Raw genomic sequence first — 10,257 nt, forward strand, 5'->3', positions numbered from 1 at the left:
CAGATAATTCCAATTTATCACTTTCCATAACAAACCTTTTCTTAACATCCAGCCTAAATCAAATTAGGCATTTGAAAGATCCTCTGAAATCTGTTTCTTGCATTTGGAATGTGTGGAGCAGGAGCAATGGGTGTTTCCTCATCTTGTCAGCAGCACAAACATCATGTCTGTGGGACACTGTACATGCTGCTCAGTCACTTCCTCAATTTGGGAGTTTGAAACAGCTCCCAAACCCACCTGAAATTCAGGGCAAATCATTGTGAATGACACTTTTTTTCTCTGATGTGGGCTGCCCTCACCCCTGAGACAAGATTGCTTTTATAGGAGTGAACAACATCACGTTTGTGCCTGTGGGAGAAGCAGATCTGTGGGCTGGACATCACTTTTTGGGTTTACCTCACAGGCAACATCTTGAATATGTGTTTTATCTCTTAAATAACTCTTCCTGAAAATGTGAAATGGAGGAGGGTCATGGTACAGTTCAGATCTGTTTAAAAGTGGCTTGAACAAAGTTCTCACAGTAGGGTTTTTTCTTTTCTTTTTTTTTTTTCTTTTTTTTTTTTTTAAGTGTAGCATTGACTCATTTGGTGGTGTTAAAGTGCACTTTCTACTTATCCCCAGAGGAAAGTTACTATTCTTTTAAGTGAAACTATTTTAAAAGCAGAACACAAACCTAAAATAAGCCAGTGTTCTCTAGAGCTCTCAGAAGGTGTAGATTTATTTACTGTAGTTAAATCATAATTAGTTCTCAGGGGATAGTGTATCTTTTAAACTGCTTTATTGCCACCATATTGGTTTTCTAAATAATCAGAAACTGCTGCTCTTATATTTTGTAGTATGAACAAAAATTTCCTGTAAGTAGAAACAAATGTTTAGAATTGCTGGTTGTCACTTGCTGAAGATAGGGACACCAAAAAAAAAAAAAGCACTTGAGGAAAAAGTGAAGAAATACAAAACCTGTGTTATCAGGACTTAAATGAACTATGGCTCTGACTTATTCCAGCCCAACAGATACAATAATGTTTTAAATTATCATTTTTCAGCCAATTATTTTTTAATATTCTAATGGGTTGGAATCAGAAGTAAATGTGAACTGAAAAAATGGTGGTGCAACTTTAACATAAAATATTAGCTGATATTTAAGCCTTGATTTTCATGAATGTAGCTTAGTGTTGAAGCTGATAAGCATGTGGGGTTTTTGGTTTTTTCCCTAATTGGCAGGTTAATGTTGGAGTTGCCTGAGGAGATGGGTTTAATAGCAGTGGCTGCTCGACAAACACAAGGGAAAGGTGAGTAAATGTCCTTATTTTATTAATAAATGTGTATTAAATGCCCAAAACAAGACATTTTAAGATGCATTATGAGCATTTTTGATACTATAATCCACAGAATAAGCCTGTCCTCTTCTCCTCCTGTGGATTCAAACTGAAAACCCAAAAGTTAATAAGAGACCAAAGTAAACATTTTCAGGATGTTTGGTGGCTTTTGCAGAAATGATTTAGTGGTCTCCTGGTTCCTGCCAAAAAAAGTCTCACCAGTCACAAGAACTGCCATCACTGCACTCAGTGTAACACAAGTCAGAGCTCCAAGTGAAAACTGAGACTGGCTTAACTGGAACAAGACTGGGGCTTGACTTGCTCTGAGATTGAGTCTGCAGGACCTGCCTGAGCAGATCAGTGTAAGCAAGTCGTGTTTTCTTGCCCAGAAAAATGCTGGCACTTCTTTAAAAGCCACATTTATTCTGCTGGAAAAGCAGAGTGTGTGGCCCAAGAAGCTTTTCAGAGCACAAATCCATGAAAAGAGGATTCCCTGGCTTTTGGTGCAGGATGGGTCAGAGTTTGGATGCATTTCTTGCACACAGAGCATCTTCACAAATGATTCTCCACTTGAGCAAAGCAAGATCTTTTGAAATGTGTCTTTAGCAGAGGAAAATCCTGGAGGCAGAGGGTTTAGGACATGCTGGGGAATTGAGTAGCAGCTTGTACTTGAGAATCTCAGAATGGAATTATAGAATGGCTTGAGTTGGAAGGGACCTAAAATCATCTTGTTCCACCTCCTGCCACACCCTCCACACAACCAGGTTGCTCATAGCCCCATCCAGTCTGCCCTTGAACACTTACAGGGATGGGAATATTTAAAAAAATCTTTTTTTTAAAAGAAAAAGCTTTGCTCTTTAATCCTTTTTCTTTCAAAATTAGTTTGGAAACTCCATTAAAGCACTTTTGATACATTCATGGATGGATACCTTTGAATCTTTCTCTTGAGTTGTTACCTACATTCACAAAGTGATTTTTTTAATAACCAGTGTTTTCTTTCCTCTCCCTGCCCAGGTCGTGGTGGGAATGTCTGGCTCAGTCCCCTGGGCTGTGCCCTGTGCACTCTGCACATCTCCATCCCCCTGCATTCCAACCTAGGCCAGAGAATTCCTTTCATCCAGCACCTGGTGTCCTTGGCAGTGGTGGAGTCAGTCAGATCCATCCCAGGATATGAGGTATGTCCTAATCCATCCCAAAATTCCTGCTTCCATTTCCACTGAATTCAGATTTTAGCTGTGTCTTTTCTGTGTAGAACTGCTGAATGCATCACTCAGTTCTTCAACTCTAAGAAGAACCTGAACTTAACCTTGATTATTGATATGTTTGAAGAAATCCAATATTCAGAGGGTGAATATTCTTTTACTGAGCTGACCAAAGGCACTACACTCATTTCACTCTTAATCTTATGAAACTTAAGCCTCAATCCTCAGCACTAAAGAAAAAGTCAATTTTGTTTGCCCAACAATGGAGTTGATTTGTTTTGATTTTAAAGGAGAATAAGGAGGAGGGAAAAATGAATAAAACTGACAAATCCTTCTCTGCTTTTTTGTGTTGGTGCTGTTTCAGTGGTCACTGTATCCCTTTTAAAGGATTTTTCCAACCCTTGTTTAAGGTTGAAAACTGATTTCTAAAGCAAGGACTGAGGAGAATTGCTCTCGAGAGGGAATCAAGTGTCCTGTCATCAGTATTAAAATGAAGAACCAGTCTTCTTTATCACCTCATATATCTCCTTTTTAATGTTACCATTTCCTAATATTTGCTAACTATAAAACTTTGGTATTTTACAGAAGTAGTTAACTAAAGCATATGTTTCCTATATTACAGAAAATCAATGACTTATACACATTTACACATGAACTTTATTATAGTGGCACCCAGTAGCTTTGCTGGAGTTTAGGGTCTGTCAGCCTTTCTATTAAAACCTTCTAAATTCAGTGCTTCATAACCTGACTGGAAAAACAAAATGCTTCAGGCTAAAATTTGCAATATAAAATATTTGGCTGGAGTGGATAATTTGACCACTTAAAAACGAAGGGACAAGAGTTAGTTTTATAAATTCAGGGGATGGCTGGAGAAGGAGCTGATTTATGAATGGAGGTGGTTTTGCTTCTGTGTGCCTGCCTTGATGTACTGTGGCATTTTTTAATTTTATTCCATTCAAGACGAAAAAGGTGACTGAGGTACCAAATGTAGATGGAAAAAATGTGGATCAATAATGTGTGTACTGTACTGAGAATTTGGATTGTAAAGAGTTTTCTGTGAGCAGGACAGATCTGCTGAACCTGAGGGGACATCAGCCCTTGGCAGGGAGGAAAAGCAGAATTAAGGGTCTAGATTCAAATATGTCGCAGCAAGAAAATTCAGAAATTTATCAAAAACTCAGTGCTTGAATTTCCCTTTTAGACTCAAGTTCTGCAGGGATTTTCATTTTGTCCATGTCATGCCAGCTGCAGCAGGCAGGAACAATGGGATAATCCAGAGTCATGGAATTGTGGAATGGTTTGGGCTGGAAGGGATCTCAAAGATCAATGCCACCCCATCCATGGGGACACCTCCCACTGTCCCATTGCTCCAGCCCCAGTGTCCAACCTGGAACTGAACATTCCAGGGATCCAGGGGCAGCCACAGCAAATCTGGGAATTCCATCCCAGCCCCTCCCAGGGCACAATTCCTAATTCCCAATATCCCATCAAATCCTACTCTGAAGCCATTCCCTGTGTCTGTCCCTCCATTCCCTGTGTCTGTCCCTCCATTCCCTGTGTCTGTCCCTCCATTCCCTGTGTCCTGTCCCTCCATTCCCTGTGTCTGTCCCTCCATTCCCTGTGTCCTGTCCCTCCATTCCCTGTGTCTGTCCCTCCATTCCCTGTGTCTGTCCCTCCATCCCTTGGGAATTGTCTCTCTCCATGTTTCCTGCAGCTCCTTCAGGCCCTGCAAGGCCACACTGAGCTCAGCCAAAGCTTCTCCTGTGCAGGTGAACAATCCCAGCTGTGCCAGCCTTTCCTGCCAGCAGAGCTGCTCCATCCTCTGCTCATCCTGCTGTCTCCTCTGGGCTGGTCCCAAAGGTCTCAGTTTATCATCCAGTCACTGTTTTTAGGATGGCCACAATTATTGACTTTGCTTTGTTCTGGGTCCTCCTAGAGCAGATCTGAGAGTTCATTTGGAATTTCCCTTGTCAGATGTTGATGCTGAGGATGCAAATGAGCTTTAAATCAAGGGGATGCTTTGCTCTCCCATTCTGAGAACAGCAGAGTCTCTCTCTAGTGAGGGAAGACAAGAACATTCTGAATTTCCAGAGAGTTTTGTGACATTTTCTGTGGTACCTGGTGAATCCACTCTGAGCCAATGTCAGGAGCACACCCAGCTGCCTGAGTTGTTCTTGCTGCTTGTTGTCACTTCAGTCACAGAGCTACTGTCTGCTGTCCTACAGGTGTGTGTTTCCCCTTTGGAAGCCCTTTTATCCCTGAGAGCACCATTTCACTGTCCCACACCTCCCATGTCTCCAGAGCCTCCTACAAACCTTTCCCCAGTGCAAGGAGCCAAGTTCTTTTCCATAATGAATCTGAGTTGGTGAAACCTTCCCTCAGAATGCTTTGATAGCAAAATCAGGTACTATTTCCTGTCAGTGGATGTGTCATGGACTCCTCCCTGGCCTTTAAATCTGTCAGGAAAGGAGACACAGACCCAGGTGCAGCTTTCACACATCCTGTAAAGGGATTTCATCCCCTACAGCAGGAGGGAATGTGACTCTTCAGGCCTGGAGCACCTCCCATAATTTGCCCCCGGGGATGCAGCAGCCATGGGCAGTGTTTCAAACTGCAGGAAGCACATTTGCTTTCCTTTCTGTGTTCAAGTAGCCAGTGCACAGCTGAGCTGAGCCCTGTGGTTGCAGCAGAAGCTGCTCCATGGGGCTGGGATGCTGTCACAGCTCAGTTTGTGTTTCCAGCCCCGTGGTGATAACTTCAGGACATTCCTGAACTATTGATGTGCTTGGGAAATGGGACTTCTCCTGTCTGCTGAATTTCCTTTCCAAAATTCAGAATGTCATTCTCTCCTTGGCTGGTTGCTGCAAGGTTCCTCAAGCAGGGTTACATTTTGCTGGAGCATTTATGGAGCATTTCAGTAGATTCTCATTGTGAAGAGCAGTTGGCAGCAGCACATTGGGTGTGACAGAGAAAGAAAATTCTCCTCTGCTCTGCTCAGGTGAGAGCTCACCTGAAGTCTGAATCCAGCCCTGTCCCAGCCCAGGGAGGAGCTGGAGCTGCTGCAGAGCCCAGAGGAGGCAGCAGGATGAGCAGAGGATGGAGCAGCTCTGCTGGCAGGAAAGGCTGGCACAGCTGGGATTGTTCACCTGCACAGGAGAAGCTTTGGCTGAGCTCAGTGTGGCCTTGCAGGGCCTGAAGGAGCTGCAGGAAACATGGAGAGAGACAATTCCCAAGGGATGGAGGGACAGGACACTGGGAATGGCTTCAAACTGCAGGGCATGGATGGGATATAAAGCAGAAATCATCCCTGGGAGGGAGGTGAAGCACTGGAACAAGTTGTCAGAGCAGCTGTGGCTGCCCCTGGATCCCTGGTTGGACACTGGGACTTGCAGAAACCTGGAATTGTGGAAGGTGTCCCTGCCCACTGGATGAGCTTTGAGGTCCCTTCAAACCCAAACCATTCCATGATTCTGTGCAGACTCTGGAGTGATGAATGAGCCATAAATGTCTCTAAATAATCTGCTTTTGTTTCTTCAGGACATTGAGCTGCGAGTTAAGTGGCCAAATGACATTTACTACAGTGATCTGATGAAACTTGGTGGAGTTCTGGTAAACTCAACACTCATTGAAACAACATTTCATATTCTCATTGGTAAATGTCTATTTTGAAGCTTTTCAGTGCTGCTCTTTGGTTTTTTTTTCTGGATTATTTTGTTATCAGTGTCTGTATCAGTAAAAATGGCAAGGACAAGAACAAATAATGACAGCAGGCATAAGGAAATAAAGCACAATGTTAAATCCAGAGGAAGCACAAAAAGTAAATGTTTTCATTCTTCTTAATAATTCCATATGCTTGACAAGTAAAACATAAATGCAAGCATCTGGATTGGTGCAGTAGAGTTCAAAGGAAGAGCATTACATAGGAGAGGGGAATTGTCCTCTTTGATTTATTGCAAAACCAGTGGAATATACTGAAAATTCCACCCTTTTTTTTCCTAATTTCTGTGTTTTTTGTAACATGACAAATAGTTAAATGAAGAACATGCCTTGAAATCATAAGAAGAGCTACATACCCAGAGTAATGTTTTAACTTTTTAATTATTGAGATGTTTTTATCATCTCTAGCCTGATAATCATCCTGCTGTTTGATAAGGATTTTTTTTTCTTAATCAGCAGCATCCCAGATTTGCTTAGAAACCTGCCAGATTCTGAACAAGTCATTGTCTCTGCTGTGTCTAAACAATTGAAAGAACATTCCTTAGCAAATCTAAAAGGATAAAGAAAAAGACGATCTTTGATATTTGAATGTAGCACAAGTGTCCTGCAGAGATGGAGTGGTCATGATGTTTTTGTCAAAGTTTTGTGATTTTAGAGGTGCAAGCAAGAAAAGAGTTGAAGAATCACCTCCTTCTTTGAAAAATGCCCAGACATGACAATTTCTGTTTAATTTTAAACCTTCATTCTGTAAATAATTGACATGAACAGAATGGGAATTGCACCAAAACTTAAGAAATCTTTCTGTGCCCCATCAATCATTTACAGCTTCCATGTTTTCCTACAGCCTGGTTAACACAAGGAAAGCAGAAATACATCCAGAAATAGTTTATGATGTCAAGTATCTCTTAAGCACTTCACGTATTTGTGAATATTTGGATTTTGATTCTTACAAATATTCCAGTTCAAATGGAGACTTTCTGTATCCATTCTCTCTGATATCCATCTAATAGTCTGAGGAATAGATAAATGTCCATTTTCATCAGTCTGTTTTCACCTGGGAGCTTTTTAAATTGAAACTTCCTTGCTCCTTATGAGGATCTTTTCCATCCTTGCAGTGCTGTGGAGTCCTGGAGAAGCCTCATGACATTTAAGTTTTTGTGTGAGTAGATGGGATTCAGCTTCCCCAACAGGGAAAGTGTGTCAGATCCATCACCCCTTTTTCACAGTCATGCAGGATCCTTTCCTGGACAGAATCCCAAATCCCTGAGGCTGGAAAAGCCCTCCCAGCCCATGGAGTTCCAGCTGTGCCCATCCCCACCTTGTCCCCAGCCCAGAGCTCTGAGTGCCACCACCAGGCACTGAACTCACTCCTTCCATGGCATTCCTAAAAATCTCCCCTAAATGAGGATAATGATGAAAATCAAAGATATCTCTGTGATTTCACTGCTCCAAGAAGAAGGTCAGGAGAATAAGATCAAAGACAAACTTGTGTTTCCACTGCTGAAGCCTTGCAGGTGAGCTTCACGCTGAGACTTTTAAACACAGTTTGGAAAAAAGAAACGACCACAAAGCTTTTTTTTTTTTTTTCCAATCTGAAATTTAAAGTTGAGGAACTTTATGGTGTTGGGACTTCTGGAGGAGGAGTTCTGAGGAGAATATTCCCCATTAATGTGAGGGCCAGACTCAGAGCAGGCAGAGGAGCCAAGCACCAGTGGAATGCAGGGGACAGCCAGCGAGCGTGACCTGTGAGTGCTCCTCCTCCTCCTCCTCCTCCTCCTGCCCTGCTCAGGCACGTCCAGATCCTCATGGATCCACCACTGCAACATCCATCAGCCACATCAGCACTGCAGGGCCACTGCTGAGTGCTGCCTTCTCTCCTGGACACTGCAGAGCCCTGAGCACCTCGTGGTTCTCACATCTCCTGGCTGCCTTTTCCCCTTTGTTCATTCCCAGGTGTTGGGGCTTCAGCTGAGCTCCTCATTCCAGGGTTTTGTGTCCCGTTTTTTTTTTTTAGCTGAGCAGTGATCCTGAGGCTGCTGATGGACCCCAAGGTCCTGTGACCCCCTTAGTGGCCACAGTTCTCTCTTCCCTCAGACTGTATCCCAACAGCTGAGTTGGGATTTGCTGGCACAGCTCGTTGCATTTTCCAGTCCATTTTATCTCTTTCCAGTAACTCCTTTCAGCTCATTTCCACAGGCCTGGTGTGTTGGGATCACCCTGCATTGTTTGTCTGCATTCCCTGACTTGTTAAAAACTCCTTTTCACTGAAGAGATTCTTCTCAAAGTTCATACAAATTATGAATTATTAATAGCAAATTTACAAATCAGGACATCTGCACCTCCTTGCAGATGGAGCAGCATCATATCCAAACCTGACTGACAGACAGGGGAGTTTATCCCAAATGTCTGAGGAAAAAAAAAACAAAACTAAATTATTAGGAGAAAAAAATAAACAGGTAATACAATATACTTCTTTACATCCCTCAAAGCCTGTTTCAGCAGGCTGCAGAAAAGGCCCCAAGAGCCACATTTAAACAAGGGAGGCACTCTGCCAACTCAGAATTTGGGAATTCCAGCTGGAGAAATCTCAGCAAGAGGCTTGAGGCTTCTAAAGGATATGCTGTGGTGAGATAGATTAGGCAAACTGGAGTCTTGCAAAGTTAAAATCAAATCTTCTGGGCTTTCCTGAGCAAGCCAAACAAGGCTTATCAGCTGAGTGAAAAGTCTGGATTTTTGGAAAGGGCACTCAGCTCACTGCAAGTAAACAGAAAGGTCTGTGAGCTGAATTTTATACTGGGAGATAAAACTCCATCTTAGGGTAGGATCAGTTGTTCTCTGAGTAAAAGAGGAATAAAAGAATGTCTCATATGGATGGTTTTGGAACCAAGGTGCAGTTTATCCTCTCCCAACCCTCACTGATGGGATGGAAAGGCTGTGCTGGATTTGCCTCTAATTCTGAGGAGGCATTTGGAAGGCAAGGAGCAAAATATGAGCTGAGAATTGTAATTACTGGAGTAAGAAGATTCAAAGGTGTAAGAGACTGAAGGAGAGCAGCTCTGGGAGCCATCCTGAGGGATAATTGTATGGAACAGTGAATTAAATTCTGCCTGTGCTGGTAACAAAGAGTTTGTCTCTGATTGTGTTCTTCCCTTTGTCTTCTCCAGGCTTTGGATTTAATGTGAGTAACAGCAACCCCACCATCTGCATCAATGATCTCATTGCAAAGTTTAACAGGGAAGAGGGGACAGAGCTGAAGCCTCTGAGTGTAGATTGTCTCATTGCAAGGACTGTGACTGTGCTGGAGAGGCTCATTGAGATTTTCCAGGAGAAGGGGCCCAATGGAGTTCTTCCTCAGTACTACAAGTACTGGGTACACAGGTAAGAACTTTGTTCTTCTCAAAGTTTCTTTTAATAAAATTGGTGGAAGAACTCATGGATATATTCAGTCTTTTTCCACAAAATTCCCTTTAATATGAGTGAATAATTTAAAATATGCTCCCAAGCAGGATGCACATTTTTAAGGGAGAATTTAAGTAGCACATAATAAATCAGTGAGTAGCATGAGTTAAAGAATGCTTCCAGGTATTTTACATGTATCATCCCCAAACAAAGGGAATTGGCAAGATTTGGTTTGAGGTGGATGAAGCTGCTGTATTTTAGGGGGAAGAAACAATTGACTTTTTGGATTAACTCCAACTCCATTCATTCCACAAAAGGAAATTAAAGCAGGTAGAAAATGCTGCTGAAAGTCATTCTGTGTAGAGAATGAGTGAGGTGGGAAATGAAATATTCTCTTAGAGGGTGAAGCCTTTCCTGTGAAGGTGGGAAGGCCCCAGCACAGAGCAGCTGTGGCTGCCCCTGGGTCCCTGGAGTGCCCAAAGCCAGGTTGGATGTTGGGGCTGGAGCAGCCTGGGACAGTGGGAGGTGTTGGGGTTGGAATGGGATGGGCTTTAAGATCCTTTCCAACCCAAACCATACCATGATCCATTTGATGATGCTGATGAGTCCTCTGAAGTGATGTT

The 10,257-nt window shown here is 42.8% G+C and overlaps 1 protein-coding gene across 1 annotated transcript in view; it reads left to right on the forward strand.

The window, feature by feature from the left end:
- HLCS (holocarboxylase synthetase) overlaps positions 1–10,257 on the forward strand; it is a 112,212-nt gene that overhangs the window by 95,546 nt on the left and 6,409 nt on the right. Inside the window, exons 7-10 of the mRNA XM_079312375.1 lie at positions 1,222–1,289; positions 2,331–2,491; positions 6,056–6,170; positions 9,400–9,613. Of these exons, the coding sequence (XP_079168501.1) occupies positions 1,222–1,289; positions 2,331–2,491; positions 6,056–6,170; positions 9,400–9,613 (558 nt within the window). The remainder of the gene's footprint in view (positions 1–1,221; positions 1,290–2,330; positions 2,492–6,055; positions 6,171–9,399; positions 9,614–10,257) is intronic.

Source organism: Erithacus rubecula (genome assembly GCF_903797595.1).
Source record: "Erithacus rubecula genome assembly, chromosome: 1".
Taxonomy (NCBI): Eukaryota; Metazoa; Chordata; class Aves; order Passeriformes; family Muscicapidae; genus Erithacus; species Erithacus rubecula.